This window comes from Doryrhamphus excisus, linkage group LG16, assembly GCF_037039965.1.
Source record: "Doryrhamphus excisus strain RoL-2023G ecotype Guam linkage group LG16, RoL_Dexc_Guam_v1.1, whole genome shotgun sequence".
Lineage (NCBI taxonomy): Eukaryota > Metazoa > Chordata > Actinopteri > Syngnathiformes > Syngnathidae > Doryrhamphus > Doryrhamphus excisus.
Genome location: NC_136372.1, coordinates 7,523,714 through 7,542,097, shown reverse-complemented (window position 1 = coordinate 7,542,097; position 18,384 = coordinate 7,523,714). Strand labels below are relative to the sequence as shown.

The window sequence follows — 18,384 nt, the reverse complement described above, 5'->3', positions numbered from 1 at the left end:
GTTCTTGTACCGCTTATCCTCACGAGGGTCGTGGGGGCGCTGGAGCCTATCCAAGCTGTTTTCAGGCGAGAGGCGGGATACACTCTGACTGGTCGCCAGTCAATCACAGGGCACATATAGACAAACAACCATTCACACTCACATTCATACCTATGGACAATTTGGAGTCGCCAATTAACCTAGCATGTTTTTGGAATGTGGGAGGAGAAAACCCACGCATGTACAGGGAGAACCCAAGCAGGGAATCAAACCAGAGTCTCCTCGCTGTGTGTCCTACACGCTAACCACCACATTAAAACAATAAATATATTTAATTTTGGCATAAAAACTATATTTTGAAAGGAACAATTTATTCTATTAAATTAATCAACAGTAATTTTCTCCTTGTACACAATCATGAAACCCCAAAATCTTCTTTAAAAAGTGTTTTTAATATTTACATGGAGGAACATGTAGATGAAAGTATGTTAGGACCCACACACAACGGTTTCAAACATACTAATATAATAGCTCCTGCAACAAAAACACTGAAAATGCCTAAATAATATTTTACACACATTTTACACACTTCTAAGACAAATGGTGGTGAAGACACCAAACAGCCACGACCAAGAGAAGCTGAGCGTTGTGTTGTGTAAGATTTGACATGTTAGCCTGCAGAGTTGCTACGACTGACACAGCTGACAGCTGATAATTGCAACATTTGCAAAAGGTCAGCGAAATGTCACCTTGACGACTTTGACGGAAGCCGTTTGAATAACAGAAAAAAAAAACATTTGTCCTTCCCACGTATGTAAAAATACTGCTGAATCAAAATTCATACAGATTATAAATACATAATAATATGTACAGATCAGTAAAACTATGAAAGTAACCTCATAAAGCTGTATTATATATATATATATATATCTCATTGAAATTAGCCTCATCGGCCTAGTGCAGATTGACCAAATGCGGTCACCCCCCCGCCCCCTCCCCCTCAAAAAATAAAAAAATCAGAACACTCTCTCACATACTCTGTCATTCAGCTGTACATCCAAGAGGGTATGTAATGGCGCCTCTCTGTGGTCAACTGCAGCACTGCAATAGATTCATACTAAAAAGAGAAAACTACTTCCTAGATGGTACGACCTGAACAAGTGCCTTCTGTGTGTGTGTGGGGGGGGGGGCTGTTGCCAAGAGAGAAATACAAGTCAGTGTGGTCAGTTTGATATGAGAACCTGCCATCCGAGTGTACTTGTCCCTCGGTCTCTTAGCTGTTGGTGACGGTGGTCCCGCTGCCGAGCTTGATGATCATTTGCTGGCAGTCGTGGAGGGTCCTCTTGTCTCCAAGTTTCTCCAGAGTGCGGGCGGCATCGGCCAGCATGCCCACCCGCTGGCCGGGGGCCGAGAGGAAAGACGGGGGAAGGTAGCGGCACGCCAGCATCACCGCCTCCGCCTGCTCACGCTGGCCCGGGCGCATCTCGCTTTCCTCTGCGGTCAGAGAAGAACATCATTTGTAAAGATTTTACAATTTGGCTAATAATATTCATCAACAATATCGAAAAATTGACTGAAAAAATTAGCTGCAGAGCTAACAAAGTATTGCGAAATAAGCAATAACTCAACACCACACACCTGTCTTTGCTCCGGGTGTCGCCCTGCGTCGCAACGAGCGGTCCAGGAGCTGATGTGTGCGCGTGGGACTGGCCCCCGCCATCAGCCTGGCTGTGGCTTCGTGGAGGAACAACTGCAAGAGCGAGGGATGAGAAAGGAGGAGGGATGAAAGTGATGACTCATATGAGCTTTGCAGCCGAGCAGCAGGGCTAAACACTCTGCTAAGCTGCGTGTATGTGTGTGTATGTGTGTGTGTGTGTGTGTGTGTGGGTGTGTAACCTGGCTGGTAAACTTACAAAGAAAAACTTGAGGCTACGGAGGACAAAGTCGACACACCATGAAGGTTAACATGTCAGCCATTGCCCCAAACTGCTACTTTTGATTTGAGAAGCAGAAAAACGCTACTATAAATAGCGCAGCATTCACAGCTTCTGATACCCACCTCCTCCACATGCAGTGAAAATATGGAATCATGCATGTTCCTTCCTTCTTCATGAAGTAGTGTTTCCTTAATTTAGCTCACTAACAAAACAAAAAATGCAAAAAGAATAAAGAGCTTCTACATACTCTTCGCATGGCCGGCCTAAAGCTCTGAGCCAGCTTGCGTAGTGAGCTGAGATCTTGCTGAAAGCCCTGAAGCTCCGGCGCCGAGGCCTGTTGGACTCCCACGGGACCTGTGCCAGGGCCCGCTGATCCAAATCCAGCGGCATTGAGCCCCTGCTGCTGAAGACGCCACACGTTGGTCCTCATCACCAACAGCAGGTCACACAGCAGCAATTGGACAACCTGGAGATAAATGTGTAGTGGTTAAACATTGAAACAAAAAAAATTTTAAAAAACAAAACGTATAGATGTGCAGGGCTCGACAATAACGATGTACCGATGGCCCGGGGAAAGTAAAACCAATCGGTGATATTCCCGTCGGGCAAGTGCACTTTGGCATTCCGTACTGCGAAGACTTTTTTAAAGCGGTTCTTGTTGGGTGTTGGTAAAACACGGACTGCGTAATTCCGGTGGTAATTTGCAAACCAATCCTTGCAAATCTTGAAATGGACCAATCAGAATCGTTTATTTAGACCGCGGTCCATTGTCCGCGTTTTACCCACACCTGTTCTTGTTCGCGATCAACCAATCAGCTATCGTTTACTACGAAAACATCTATCATGGCGTCCCTGCCAACATCGTCTAATTCTTCAACAACTTGTGAAGGAAAACAGCAAAAAGTGATGAACCAGTGCCTCCTAAAGAAATATTTTATCAGCGGCAGCCAATCAAATGATGGCACAGGTGAGTGGATCACATTGCTGTGACAATTTGAAGTGGTCACAATGAAACACCACCGATTAGATCCAATACCAAGTGCTGATTTTGCACAAGCTACAAAATCTAGCGGTTCTATTTCTCTGTATTTTTCTCACCTTTGCTTCACAAATTAGCATTTTTTTCTGGATTAAAAACACTTTACTAGTACACAAATGTGTCAAATGTTTCATTGTGGTGCACAACTTATAAATATCACTGCTTACTACGACTACGATGTGTAAGGTATGGCATGCCATGTTAACATACATCTCCGCAATTTTTCAGACATTCCTCCAAATACAATGCGTCAGTACTATTATCTGATGATTTAACAGAATATATTGATATATGATATCATTATGGCAGTCTTTTCATTTTACATGGGGCAAGTAATTCTCACCTTAAGGATTCCCCATGGGCAAGTCATTTTGGTTTTTAATGTAGAGCCCTGATGTGGTTCCAAGCATAACTTAAAAGTGTGTGGCTGTTGGAGGCTCAGCTCTGTGTTGCACTGCGGGAACATTGCACTCGCCTGACACACATGCAATGCAACTACAATGCACCACAGCTCAGGCCGTGAAAACACACACAAGACTGGCCTGTGTGACTTTGTATTAAAGAGCGTGTGCATTAGTGTGAGTGATGCTGCATTTGTGCAGGCAATTTCCTGTGTTTACCACCTCATGTACGCACATCTGTCACTGTGTATTTTGCATGCATGCTTGAGCATGTTTTATCTATTTTATTTAAGGCCAGAGTGCCCACAAAGGGGTGATAAGCAGCAACGGCGTTTATGGGAAACAAATGTGCACGCTTGTGTGTGTACCTTGTCTAAACTGGAGCTGTGGGAGTGCGGGCCCAGATTGAGGCTATCTCGAAGGAGGGCACTGGCCCTGTCGCTGTGGCTCAGACTTAGCTGGCAGTTCTCCGGCTTGGACAGCAGAGCCCGCACGGCTCGGAACGTGTTGAGACAAGCCTTAGGCAGGAGGCTCCTGACAGAGGTAGAGGATGCAGGTCAGCGTATGTACGTATGTGTACGTGCAGTACGTCATCATGCCGAGGGAGACGCCAAGCTTAAGACTCACTCCACGTTCTGCAGCGTGCGCGGCAGGTGCTCCACTGTTGGGTACAGCCTCTCCGCAGCCATGTCGTCGCCTTGGAGCCAGTTGATGATCACCACGGTGACAGAAGACCACCACTTGGAGTGGGGGTCACAGCCTAGAAGATAAAGGTCCAGGATAAAGATACTTGGATATCGAAAGTAAATACACTCCGTCAAAATTCTTGCTAGTTATTAATGATAACAGCGAGTTTACACAATAAAAAAAAGAGACTAGAATTAATCCACAGAGTCAAATGCCAGTGCAACAAATGACTCATGTGATTGTTCCTTCTGCCTGTTATTAATGATAACCACCCAACCGTGCTTAATAGAAATAAATATTCATTCATTAATTCATTCATTTTATACCGCTTACCCTCACGAGGGTTGCGGGGGTGCTGGAGCCTATCCCAGCTGTTCTCAGGCAAGAGGCGGGGTACACCCTGGACTGGTCGCCAGCCAATCACAGGGCACATATAGCCAAACAACCATTCACACTCACATTCATACATATGGACAATTTGGAGTCGCTAATTAGCCTAGCATGTTTTTGGAATGTGGGAGGAAACCGGAGTATGCCGAGAAAATCCACGCATGCATGGGGATCTTACATAACATTACCCTAATATTGGATGAAGTCAGCCATGGCATGGTCTGACATGATAGAGTGGAAAAAAGGTCCCATTCTGTGTGGAAGTGGTAAGTTGTGGGCTTCTTAAGTTTAGAAGAAATATGACAGCAACTGGTTAGCTTGCTAGTTAGCAGCTGTCTTAGTTAGTCCCTGCAGCATAATAGTTGTGCAATGTGTTGTCTACACAGCCATAATAATGTTATAGCCATTAGAATGTCGTTTTCTATGCTCTTTAGTACAAAAATATTCAATTTATTAACATCGAATCCTGTATTGCAGCAGAGTCTGGAACCATTAATTCGTTCATTTTCTCCCGCTTATCCTCACGAGGGTCGCTGGAGCCTATCCCAGCTGTCGAGAGGCAAGATACACCCTGGACTGGGGGTCAGCCAATCACAGGGCACATATAGACAAACAACCATTCACACTCACATTCATACCTATGGACAATTTGGAGTCGCTAATTAACCTAGCATGTTTTTGCAATGTGGGAGGAAACCAGAGTATGCCGAGAAAACCCATGCATGCAAGGGGAGAACACGCAAACTCCACACAGAGATGGCCGAGGGTGGAATCGAACTCTGGTCTCCTACCTGAAAAGCCTGCATGCTAACCACTCGTCCGCCGTGCAGCAGAAATAAATATTCATTCATTTTCTACCGCTTATCGTCACGAGGGTCGTGGGGGGTGCTGGAGCCTATCCCAGCTGTCTTCAGACGAGAGGCGGGGTACACCCTGGACTGGTCGCCAGCCAATCACAGGGCACATATAGACAAACAACCATTCACACTCACATTCATACCTATGGACAATTTGGAGTCGCTAATTAGCCTAGCATGTTTTTGGAATGTGGGAGGAAACCGGAGTACCCGGAGAAAACCCACGCATGCACGGGGAGAACTTACAAACTCCACACAGAGATGGCCGAGGGTGGAATCGAACTCCTAGCTGTGAGGCCTGCATGCCAACCACTCATCCGCCGTGCAGCAGAAATAAATATAAAAACGCCAAATAATCCACACAGTCAAAGCCTTCTGTGTGCTTTCTTGTGTATAGGAAGGTGTACGTGCAAAAGATACATATGTGCTAATTAACGCCATGATTCCTCCCACCGGTTATTTATTAATACTACCACCTTGCGCCATCTGTGTTTGACCTCGGAATCAATCTGTCAGAGCCCTGTGGTAAACTTACAACATGATGAGGACAGATACCATTTTGACGAGTATGTTATGAGAGAAAGGTACTTCCTTTCTAATTTACACAGTGCTAACACACACAGAATTCTAACACTGACCCGGTGCCAAGAAAAGCCCGCCATTAAAAATCCCAGCCATGCCTTCGCCATCCCACCCTCCCTCCTCTCTCAAGGTGATCACTGATTTGACAGCACTGAAGATAGATGAAGCAATCCAGTGGATGCCTCCCCGTTTGGCGAGCCCCCGCCTTTTTTTTTGCTCAGATGAGCGATCAGTAAGTACAAAGCGAATCGGTGGGAGGGTGGAAGTCAGCCCAAAGAAAATCGGGCCACTCAATCTCCGTAATGTGAAAATCAACTTTAGCTTGCTGCTTCTATTAGGAATATGAAGGAAACCGGAAGAGTTGGAGTGAAGATTGAGAGCTGGAAAAGCCACAACAATGTTTTCAGCAATGATGGAATAAAAGCGACTTATAATGATAACAAAAGCATTAAATAAATGTATCATTATTACGTAGACTACACATGTAGGTGCATCAGATACATACCCGTCACAGTCGCCATGTTGGAGCCAATAGCAAAGGATTGGGATGTGGCACCAGCTGCATCAGATGCCCTAATCAGCAGCTGCAGATACTCCAGGGCATCAGCATACTCCCTGAGGGCAAAATACATATTTCATTTTTCAAATATGTAGACGCAGCTTATTGAATTTGAAGGTGTTGTTCGATCATTTTTGAAGGCTTGCTGGCAAACAGATAGGATCTAATATACATCCACCCAACCATCCATCCATTTTCTATGCCGCTTATCCATTAAGGCTGCACATGGTTAGCGCGCAGGCCTCACAGCTTTGGAGACCCCCTCCCCCCCCCCGAGTTCAATTCCACCCTCGGCCATCTCTGTGTGGATGCCCAGTTTCCATGAAGATAAGCAGTAGAAAATGAACAAATTAATGGTTTCTAACTCGGCTGCAATACAGGATTCGATGTTAATAAATTGAATATTTTTGTACTAAAGAGCATAGTAAACGACATTCTAAATACGTTTTTAACATTAATATGGCCGTGTAGACAACACATTGCACAACTATTATGTTGCAGGGACTCAAGACCAGTTGGTCTCATATTTCTTCTAAAATTAAAAAGCCCACAACTTACCACTTCCACACAGAATGGGAGGAGACCTTTTGTCCCACTCTATCATGTCAGACCATGCCATGGCTGACTTCATACAATATTAGGGTAATGTTATATAAGATCTTCGTGCATGCGTGGGTTTTCTCCGGGTACTCCGGTTTCCTCCCACATTCCAAAAACATGCTAGGTTAATTGGTGACTCCAAATTGTCCATAGGTATGAATGAGAGTGTGAATGGTTGTTTGTCTATATGTGCCATGTGATTGGCTGGCGACCAGCACAGGGTGTACCCCGCCTCTTGCCTGAGGACAGCTGGGATAGGCTCCAGCACCCCCGGAACCCTCGTGAGGATAAGCGGTAGAAAATGAATGAATGATTGGGCCCATTTGGAAAAACAGTGACAGGTGGATTAAGATGATATACGTATCTCTGGTAGCATCTAGGCTAGGGGTGTCCAAAGTACGGCCAGGGGGCCTGGTGACTCCAAATTGTCCATAGGTGTGAATGTGAGTGTGAATGGTTGTCTATATGTGACCTTATATGTGATTTTTCCATGGTGTACCCCGCCACTCAGCCAAAGTCAGCTGTGATAGGCTCCAGCCTATACGCAACCCTAGTGAGGATTAGCAGCATATTTATATATACACACTCTCTCAATATATAAATATATATATACTATATCTTTCAGCCTTCTTACTAAATAAAATATAAATATATCACAGTGACCCCCTGAATTCTTTGTTTTTTCAGTATGCAGCCCTCTGTGCAACAGTCCATATAGTCCATTTCGCGAATGGACACATTTATAGTGATAATGGCTAACAAAAAGAGATGTGTGTGAATGTTTTATTCACCCCTCGCCATGGCTTGGGCTTTTCTCCCCTTTGGGCTGGGCCACACAATAAAGAGCCTTCTCCAGCAGGTGTTCTCTGAATGCTTGCGTCACCTGAGCCAGAGGGTCCACTGTAGAGATACATTAAACAACCATTAACAACAGGAGTCCATTTATCAACACACACACACACACACACATTACATGGATCCTCTTGTCACCTGTATTGCCTGCCTGGCTGTAGATGCTCTCTTTAGGGATGCTGCGAATGGCCCAATCTCCATCCACAAAGAAGCGGTGGCCGAGAGGGTCACACAGCCACTGCATAGCTGGCGGTACGCTGCCACTGGTTGACAGGCACTCCTGGCGTGCACTACTCAGGAAAACCCGCTATATAAAACAAAAGAAAAAAAAAACACCAAAAATGTCATCTTGTGGAGCTCATTAAAAATAAAACTACAGAAGGAGGTTTCCTACAGCCGCAGCAGCTTTTGACCCACTGCTAATTAGAGACTGTGATGGTTGTCTTTGTAGACCAGGCACAACAGAGCCGTTAATTGGAACACTTATGGCATGTAGTCACTGAAGAAATGTCCAATTACTTCCTTTTTTTCACCACTTTTGACTGGTACTGCGAGTGTAAATATACAAATATTGTTTGTTTAAATTATAAATGAGCACAGTTATTTAATGGGGATGAGACAAAAAAAAAACTCTCAAATCAAAACCAGTTTTTGTTTTCAGTTCGATTCGCGTGTGGACAAAAGGGCAAAACTAGCAGAGAAAAATATGCCCTTTAAAAGAAAAAATACCCGCTTTCGTGCAGACGTGCCTTTAAAAACTGCAGCTACACAAAATGTGACAAGCATCCACGCAAAATCTTGCTGACATTCGCATAAGATCAACGAATGAATGCTGACTGAAAGGGCACGTACAGAGGTGAAGTGTAGGATCCTTGGCAGGCTGGCTTTGACTCTGAGCGCTGCGGAGACGTAGACCTCAGCCAGCGAGGCGACAGGCAGACAGGATCCAGCGCACTCTGCCAGGTTCACTGCGCTAAGAGCCATGTGCACGGCTGACAGATGGCTACCGTTCAGCTTACCTGCATGTGACGGTATAAGACAGGAGAATCAATATTGCAATACACAGAGAAATACACCCTTAAATCTACTTAGCTGGTGTCACATCAATAGAGCGCCCTGCATGGTGAAACAGACCTGTCATGTGTAGCTGGTGCAGACGGTGGTAAACGAGAGCGGCGTCCCGGCTGCTTTTACAAGCATCCTCCTGCAGGGGGCGGTCAGATCGCAGCCCTCCAGCCCTGGCTGCCAGCCAGCGGCCCACCCAGAGGCGCTGGAGGCAGAAGCGGAGGAGGGACCACAGCACGGCACAGGCCAAATCCATTTGGGAGGTTGGTAAGGGACGACCCAGAGCTTTGAGGCAAGTCCAGAGGTTCTGACTGGCCTGGGCAAAATCTCCCTGTGAAGCAAATGAAAAAAAAAAACAGATTAAAGGCCACCAAGAGCATGTCTGGAGGGGAGATTTTTCTGAAACTTCTTCCTGCCTGCTTGGAGGCAAGAGATGAGGAAAACAGACAGGCATGCACACGGCCATGTATTGAAGCCGGCAAAATTATCATTCATTATTGTGTGATTCATTTATTAATTATCATCCCGGGCCTAGAGCCCACAAGTTTTTTTTTTTCGTGAACGTGAAATCTTGTAACATACTCTTGCCAGGTCCAGGTCTGCCTGCTTGCGGTGCCTCCAGAATAAGACGGATGATCCAGAATGAGGTCTGGTTACAGGCTCTCCGTACACCAAGAGTCGGATCAGAACTCCCGACACCAAGATGCCATTCAGAAGCCACACCAGTATCGTCGGAAGCATCCAATCCATCCAGCCCCATGAGTCAGCTACAAAGAAAGAACATTTTTGTGAACTAAGGTATATTTGATGAAACAGTATGACATGGATGGTATTTTCTAAGATAGCGGCCTCTGCAGTAATTGACAAGTACAAAACAGCATAATATTACTCTATAGTACTATAATCTTTCCCATGCAGTGTCACTGTTTATTACTCTCAGGTCATGACATAACAAAACATGTGATGCAGTTCTCCTGCACATTTGTACCTGCTACGTCCAAGCCCAGGACATTCCTGCCCGCATGGTGGGGTGCGCTAGCAGCACTGCTAGCCGAACTGCTGCCGGACGAGCAGAGCAGGGTAGCCAAGGGGTTGAGGGAAAGGAAGAGGAAAGTGAAGGCACACAGCGCCATGCGGGAGCGGTCCAACATGCCGCCGGCGCCGCTGCCTGACGATGACGACTGGTCCAACGTGCCCAAGTTTGGCTGGTGGAAGACAAGGTCAGGTGGAAAGTGATTAAAATTTTACACAGTAAAAGTACTCTCGTGTATACCCTGCCAGTGTGATTTATCAATAAATCCTGAGGGGGAGATTTAGATTAAAATCTTCAATTCTGTATAATAAGAGAAGCACTTGTGCAAGATTACAAGAACCGCAGGTTAGCACACGCTCTTAAATAATAAAAGCTACGAGTATATAATATATAACGCTATATATAGAAAGCTAAACGCATCACAAAGGAACTTAATAGTAAAAGCTATACCTAATAAATACACAAACATGTACCAACAAAAACATTTTAACATTTTTCCATTACACATTTCATCTGAGCAAATATTTAATTGAACAGGAAGCGGCATAGAAAATGAATGAATGGTACAGCTATGCTGCCTCTGTCCACCAGAGGGAGCTAGTGGAGCCCAGCATCTGAAACCATTGCAATGAATGAATGCGTTGCTCAGATGCTATGCAAAACTTTAAAAGTTATCCCCCCGCCCTCCATTCTAAACTCGTACTTGCACATGTTTGTATATTTTCCAGGTATATCTTTGAATGTTAAGTCGCTGTGTGATGAGTTTAGTGTTCTTTGTAAGATGACGCTGTTATATTGTGATACTGCAACATATAATGACCTCCTGCAATTCCCAATGGGTTGACAAGCTGATTGATGGTGATTGGCTCCTGCCAAAGAAAGAGCTACCGTTTCCTCACAGACTGGTGAGGGGCACAGTATTTCAACAATTTGTAGTAGTTCTGAAGTAAAGAAGATGTCATAAGATTAGAGTTTAGAAATAGATTAGGTGCAGGGTTCAAAAAAGTAGTCGTACAGTAGTGTGTGCAGACGACATGTATATATTTTTGCACACGACATACACTGGAGCAGGGCAAAATTTGTTATCGTTTCGGTGGGTTTTCTGCTGTGCATGGCTGCTGCTCCTTCATTATTGCCTAGGCTGTTTCTGAATTCAGGCAAATGCCTCGAGTGAGACAGAAAAGCAGATAGTGATCATCTTGGGTTGGGCGTTTTTTTAAGAACGAAAAAAAAAATTCCATGTTAAAAACAAATAGTAGTGGAAAACACTGCAACATATTTAGTTGTGTGTCTGTCGGATGATAATAATAATCATCATATAATAACAATAACAATAATAATAATACAATAATACATGCCGAAATGTGAGCTCCCTTACCTTAGTATCTTCCCCCATTGGACTGTCGGGTTCGGAGTCACTTCCACAATGTGAGAAGGAAGTGGGGGAGCCCACGTCAGATGCCGGTGGGGTAGGCAGCTCCGCCTTCACATCAGCTGGTCCATCCACCTCCATGGCGACGAGGTCCTTGAGAGACTCTGCAGAAAAGATGAGGGAGAATGCAAAGTTCAAGAGTCAATCAGCACATTATCAAATGCTCAAATGGTCCCTTGATGGAGATGTTATTAGAAGAGCTTTCACTTGACACTCATCATGAAAAGGTCATCTTCTGTAAATTGCAGTGAAGCTCAAAATGAAGGAAAAGGGAAAGGGGCGGGGAGGAGCACATACTGTTGTTCTGGACAGCCATTTTAAGCGCCATGTTCTCTCGTTTGAGCTTCTGGTTGGTTTGTTGCATGTAACGGATGTAGTCGATGGCTTTCCTCAGCACTGCAGACTTATTGAGCTGGGGGCACAGAAGAAAAAAGCAACCATTAATCTTCTGTATTAGGTTGTTTAGAGGCATTATTGTTGAATAATACTATAGAAAGACAGCGCCTGATGTCAGGTTTAAACGCTGAATAGAGCACTGCGAAACACGCTACAATGCCACATCGCGGTTCGAACATTTTTCCTCACTATACTGTAGTTTTTCAAAAATGTATGAATTTGTAAATGATCGTTGTTTTATGGTTTACTATGGCCAATTATGATCAACGTTACATTGATGAGACATTACATTCACACCCTATGGAGTCAGCTATGGCATGTCCGGCATTTTTTCTCCTCCCATTCAGTGTGGAAGTGGTACATTTTTTACTTCTTATTTTGTCCTTCTTTCCCACTCCATTTGAAACACTTTAAGTTTAGAAGAAATAAATTAGAGACTAGCTAGTTGAATTAAAAGCAGAAGCCGTCTCTTGTGTCCCTAGTTTGCAAAAATTCACTTCTAGTGGTCAGGTCTGGAACCAATTCAGGGAGCTGCCGGCAATTGTGAGGTACAGTTCATTGAGGAAAGCTTAAAATTCTGAAGCAGATTATGATCTCATCACTTGGAAACTGGGCTACATGGCAGTTTTTCAACATGATAACAAACCCAAATGCACACCAGGGGTCAAATATATGTTTTGCCTACCACATATGTTAAGCTACAAGATAACCCACCTTGGCCTCAGTGCCCGCCACCAAGTCTTTGAGCTCATTGATTTTATCGTTGATTGACGAGCGGTAGCGCTTCTCGATGGCATTGTGAGCCGTGCGCTTCTCTCCCTTCGCTGGGAGGACGTTGTTCTTGCCGTTGTTGATGATGCGGTTAATGGGCAGCTTCTCGGGATCCACCACGACCGGCACGGTTGTTAAAAAGGTGCCCCCGCCGACAAAAGCCTGAAAAAATATATATATAAAAGATGTTCAAAGATGCATAAAAGGGTTAATTAACGCGACCATGAGATGCTTTACCTGCAGTGATGTGCTCTGAACTGGCGTAGTAGTGGCCAGGGAGGTGGAGGTCAACAGCAGAGATTCAGCTTTGATAAACTGTGGTTGCAGTAACACCTGAGAAAAATTGCTATGTTATTCCTCAGGTATATATCTATTTAAGTGTATTTCCATCCTCTTATGCACTTACAGGTACTTGCTGTACATGAGGCGTGAGGGTCTGAGCCGGTGGGCTTCCCGACGTTGCCAACAAAGGAGAGGCGGCAGTCAGCCCTTGCAGCTGAGTCTGAAGGGCCACCGGCTGAACATGAGGAGGTGAGGAGGACAAGGCGGCAACAGGTTGGCTCACTTTACCCGGGCTGGTCGCTGGTGAGGAAGTGAGGAAGGTATCAGACGTTAAGAAGTTAATGGTTAAAGGTTTGTAGACCACAAGGTGAACCGCTATCTAATTATGAGGAAGCAAATTCAGTCACCTTTGCCTTATCAGTGTTACTAGGGCAGGGCAACAGTAGGTCAGGACAGTACTTTCAACTTTTTTTTTTCAGTCCATCAGTTGAAATCAGTGCTTTTTTTTGTTTGTTTCTTTCGGCTTTTTCCTGATTGCACAACTCCTTAATAAAATGTCCACCCGAGTTGTTATCAGAACAGATTCAGTTGCATCTCCATGCAAGAGAAATTGACCCAAGTCTGATGAATTTATGCCTGATTTACATTTAAAATGTTTTTTAATCCATTTGATGTTGTGGGGAATGTACAAAGAAAAAAAGGAAACTAAATATGTGTACTGTATAAGTATTTTATAGTTTTATTACACACGAGTATTCAACAAAGGAATGGGCTGCAAATGACAACTGTACAGTTACTGGATTCAAACTAAAAAAATAATCACATAGTACATGAGAGTACATACCAATGTAGTTGTTGTGGACTCTGTTCAGAGTCTGGGTCTGAAGTTGCGTCTGTGGTGGGTTTGGAACCTGTGCCTGAGCCTGAGCCTGAGGTTGCGGCTGAGGTACCGGGGAGGTGAAAGGTTTGGCGCTTGTAGCGCTAAACGCAGGGTTTGGTAGAGGTTTTCCATGACATGAAGCTCCTTGGAGAGCCGCAGACTGAGCCAGAATGGGTTGAGACGGTTCCACTTTAGGCTGTCTGAGACTCTGAGCTTGCGGGGGGGATGCCACCTGCTGTTGCTGCCGTGGGATGGAGCTGGACACCTGAGCCAGGGGGGACTGTTGAAAAGTAATGTGCTGGAAGGCTTTATCCGGGGAGGATGAGCTGCGGGTGATAGGAGGACCAAGGAGTGCATCCAGATGGGGGCTGCTGCTTAAGATGGACGACGATGAAGAGGATGGACGTGTGGTTGTGGTGGGAAGGGTGGTGGACGACGTGACGGACTGTGGAATAGAGGAAAGGTCCAGACTGGTGGCAGGTGCGGTGTATGGAGGGTTATCAAAGAGTTCAAATTCCACTTCCTGGTTGTTAAGAAGCTGGAGCATATCTGGAAAAAACCCCAATGAGGAACCAATTACCTAATGGAAGCAATTAAGATAGTAAGACTAAAACAAGATTTGCATACTGAAATTTAATTTTGGAACAGCTAAAAATAGCCCTAATTAAAATCAGAATTGGCTTTATTGGCCTAGTATGCTCCCACAAACAAGGAAATTGACTGGTTAAACTAGCTCTCACTGTACATATACACAAACAAGAAGTAAATAAAGAATGAAAAAGTAAGATTAAGATAATAGGATAATAATATACAAAACGGATAATAATATAATGACTAATAACAAAATGATAATTCAAGTAAATAAGTGTGTGATTAATAGAGCGTGACATTACCAGAATTTGTAAAAAGAAAAGCAAAACAAAACGGTATTTACATTTTTATAACAAAATGTATTTTTTTTTCCAAATACAGATATTAATATTATTATTTGTATGAATAATTGTGCATCGTTGCGGTTTGTAAAGCAATGTTTTGGATGAGGTGATCGCTCCTGACCAATCAGAGCACGTCTGGCAGAAAACTGGGAAGGGAGGGCAACCTCACCGGAAGGGGTTACTTTCGGTCAAATGTGTGACCAGCAAAAACACCAGTCATGTCTACAAGCTACTGCAACTTTTATTACTTTGAACTTGTATGCAACCGTAACAAGAGGCATCGATCAATAACAAAAACTTTGAGTGTTTAAATAATAATTTAGGGTGTACACGATTTTTTAAATAGCGGTAATCGAACGTTTTTAAAACAACACATCCATACATGTTGACGCTGTTAGCTATACATTAACATTAGACATATGACAAATGAGTAGCTTTTGTGGGCATATACTGGAAGTTCAAGCTTTCCCGGTTAAATGAGGCATCGTGAACCCAGAAAGGAGGAATGAACGACAGTAACCTCCGTCGGGGTGGCTAGCTCGCTAGCTGTGGGCGGGTCGATCACGTTAGCCTCGCTTGTTGAACAGTATTATGGTTTATCCGTTCTTTAAATCCACTCCGGTTGCTTATATCGTACAATTTACACGTTCCATGTAAGCATGTACACATTTAACTATTACAAGCACTATAAAAGGCCTTAAAATTATACTTGTAATTGGAAAACAACGCACCTAGCTAAACGAGACAACGGTGCACCGGTGACAAATTAAGACAAAGTAAACGCTGTGTGTTCCAAAGGATTACAATTTCACTCTGTGATATGCAAAATGCATTTAAAAAACTATTTTACTGATTTAGCAGTGATCGCCAGTATGACAGCAGTGTGCATGCTTAGTAAGCGTGCCCAAATTTAGCTTGTTAAACATGTTCTTACCATCGATGTCGTTTAGAAGGGCCGTGTCAATATCATTAGGATCATTGAGCGACAGCGTTGGATCCAGATTATCCAAAGAAGAATCGTCAAATGACAGGTTGTTCATCGCTTAGCTGTTGTGTCTGGTTGTCCTATGCAGAAAGCTATTTTTTTAAAAAATCTTCCAATCTTCAGATTCTCAGGTGACTACATTTGACAAAGCATTCCCAAAACAGGCTTCTGAGAACTTTTAGTGTCGATCTGTCAGCTAACTCCCGTCTGCTACCCCCATGACTGTTCAGGAAAACTTGTCAAGCTAAACACTGAAGAGCCCATTCAGTACTAACATGCTTACGATGCTTGCCAAGCGCACCCGCCCGCTTGATAATGACGGACAGGTCTCCCAGCCAATCACAGAGCTCGCAAAGAAATGACTTTTGCGTTCAGCCACTCTCGCCTTGTTATGATTGTCGCGTGAGAGAATATTACTTTTAATATTGTACAGGAATGTGATATCGTGTCACAAATAGTTTAAATGTGGGTTACATAATCTGTATTGATAACCCAAATGTTTCGGCTGAACAATTTCGTGCCAAATTGTTAAAACTACAGTTTACAGGGCGACGCGCGGTTATGTCGTGGGCTTGTCCCCTAAGAGCCAATAGGAAGCGAGTGGGGAAATGGAAATAAAGTCAAGCTTGTTCGAATCGCAGAGGCGGCTCCTCCTGTAGAACCAGTAAAACCGACCAATAGGAAGCGAGAAAGCGGAGTGGGGTGATATAACGTCACAAATGTGAGTCTGGGATTACATCATGTGTATTTCTCTGCAATGAAATACCCTAAATTGTCACACATTAAGAAAGTGGAATTCAAATTTAATTGCGTTTATTTAAAAAAAATACCACTGTTAAGTGTAACATTAACCATATGATGCGTTTTTCCGGATGCATCACAGTGGTTGGATAATGTAAACAACAGAAGATAAGGCCTTTGAGTAAATATAACCTATATTGTGGCGCATATATACAAAAGCGCAGCTCTATTGAGGCATGATGGGGAAATAGGTCACTGACCTAGAGTAACACCAACGAGTGTTTTCAAAGCCTTGTAGTAAATCTCCCATTGTCATGAAGAAATATGAGCATCAGGGGTTTTTGGAACTATGCCAGAAATCAATTATGGGGTAAAAATAACCTACAGACAAAAACTATGCAAAATGTATGCTGTTGTATAATAGGATAGTTTGTAAAATAAGCACAAAAAACCTTTTGAGGTAGAGGTCTCACATAGCTAGTGTTTTATTTGGGCAGTTACATATTGTACGCGCAAAAAAGTCACACAGAGACCTGACAATCAGCAATGGCAGCAAACAGACATGGGACGTCCACAAACTGTAAAACCAACATTGACAGTTTGTTATGTTCTGCTTTGTCTGTTGTCAAACATGTTCAGTGACAGAACCTGATGAGTTTTTTTTTTTTTTTTTTTCCTGCTGCAATCAACACGTAACTGTTAAAAGGTCCAGAAACACATAAAGACAACATGAAGTGCCGTGTGGTTTTTGTTTCGCCTGTATAGCAATGTTTGTTAATATTATTAAAGTTCTTCTCCAGTTCAACGTGTACAAAACAAAGTAAAAGCTCAATGAAAATTCATCAGTTAAATATGATTAGGTAGGCAGATTATTTTTCCGCGTTTTGGTCTCAAGCTGCAAAAATTATATTTGAAGTGCGGAGCAAAATAAGACCAAACCAGAAGGAGTCAAAAGGGCTGGTAATAAGACAGGATTGATTTTCGGGACCCTCAGAATACCCAAGACATTCTTTATCGTCTGATCTGTTTTGTTTGGCATCACTCATCATCACAAACACCAAATAATGACAGGTAACAAATATTTTGCTCTCAAAAACAAGGGAACACATAATACGCATATCTCCCTTCTTTCACAGTATTACAATAAACTCCAAGGACAGAATGTCACATTTCTGTAGTTTGAGGTATATAGATGACATAATATAGTGAGGAGCCAATATTGTATATGTATTGTATCTATGATCTATCATTATTTGTTTCAAATACACTACCGTTCAAAAGTTTGGGGTCACTTAGAAATTTCCTTATTTTTTTAAGAAAAGCACCGTTTTTTTCAACGAAGATAACTTTAAACTAATCAGAAATACACTCTATACATTGTTAATGTGGTAAATGACTATTCTAGCTGCAAATGTCTGGTTTTTAGTGTAATATCTACATAGGTGTATAGAGGCCTATTTCCAGCAACTATCACTCCAGTGTTCTAATGGTACAATGTGTTTGCTCATTGCGTCAAAAGGCTAATGGATGATTAGAAAACCCTTGTGAAATCATGTTGGCACAGCTGAAAACAGTTTAGCTGGTTAGAGACTCTATGAAACTGACCTTCCTTTGAGCAGGTTGAGTATCTGGAGCATCACGTTTGTGGGGTCGATTAAACGCTCAAAATGACCAGAAAAAGAGAACTTTCATGTGAAACTCGACAGTCTATTCTTGTTCTTAGAAATGAAGGCTATTCCATGCAAGAAATTGCCAAGAAACTGAAGATTTCCTACAACGGTGTGTACTACTCCCTTCAGAGAACAGCACAAACAGGCTCTAACCAGAGTAGAAAGAGAAGTGGGAGGCCCCGCTGCACATCTAAGCAAGAAGATAAGTACATTAGAGTCTCTAGTTTGAGAAATAGACGCCTCACAGGTCCTCAACTGGCAGCTTCATTAAATAGTACCCGCAAAACGCCAGTGTCAACATCTACAGTGAA

The 18,384-nt window shown here is 43.4% G+C and overlaps 1 protein-coding gene across 1 annotated transcript; it reads right to left on the bottom strand.

The window, feature by feature from the left end:
- Positions 1-281: 281 nt before the first annotated feature.
- Positions 282-15,948, bottom strand: srebf1 (sterol regulatory element binding transcription factor 1). The gene is made up of 19 exons (XM_058048994.2): positions 15,612-15,948; positions 13,707-14,291; positions 12,987-13,162; positions 12,818-12,913; positions 12,524-12,742; positions 11,711-11,825; positions 11,360-11,517; positions 9,937-10,153; positions 9,531-9,715; positions 9,018-9,279; positions 8,736-8,902; positions 8,022-8,190; positions 7,823-7,931; positions 6,378-6,487; positions 3,984-4,116; positions 3,725-3,890; positions 2,164-2,382; positions 1,618-1,729; positions 282-1,473 (listed from the first exon to the last, which is right to left on the bottom strand). The coding sequence occupies exons 1-19, from the start codon at positions 15,715-15,717 to the stop codon at positions 1,253-1,255; spliced, it is 3,525 nt and encodes a 1,174-aa protein (XP_057904977.2). The 5' UTR covers positions 15,718-15,948; the 3' UTR covers positions 282-1,252.
- Positions 15,949-18,384: the final 2,436 nt, after the last annotated feature.

Excerpts from the sequence above, each read along its gene's own strand:
- srebf1 (XM_058048994.2), bottom strand. The coding sequence starts at position 15,717 with ATGAACAACCTGTCATTTGACGATTCTTCTTTGGATAATCTGGATCCA. Across the intron at positions 10,154-11,359 it reads CAATGGGGGAAGATACTAAG|CCAAACTTGGGCACGTTGGA; the intron begins GTAAGGGAGCTC and ends GTCTTCCACCAG. Across the intron at positions 2,383-3,724 it reads ACAGCTCCAGTTTAGACAAG|GTTGTCCAATTGCTGCTGTG; the intron begins GTACACACACAA and ends ATTTATCTCCAG.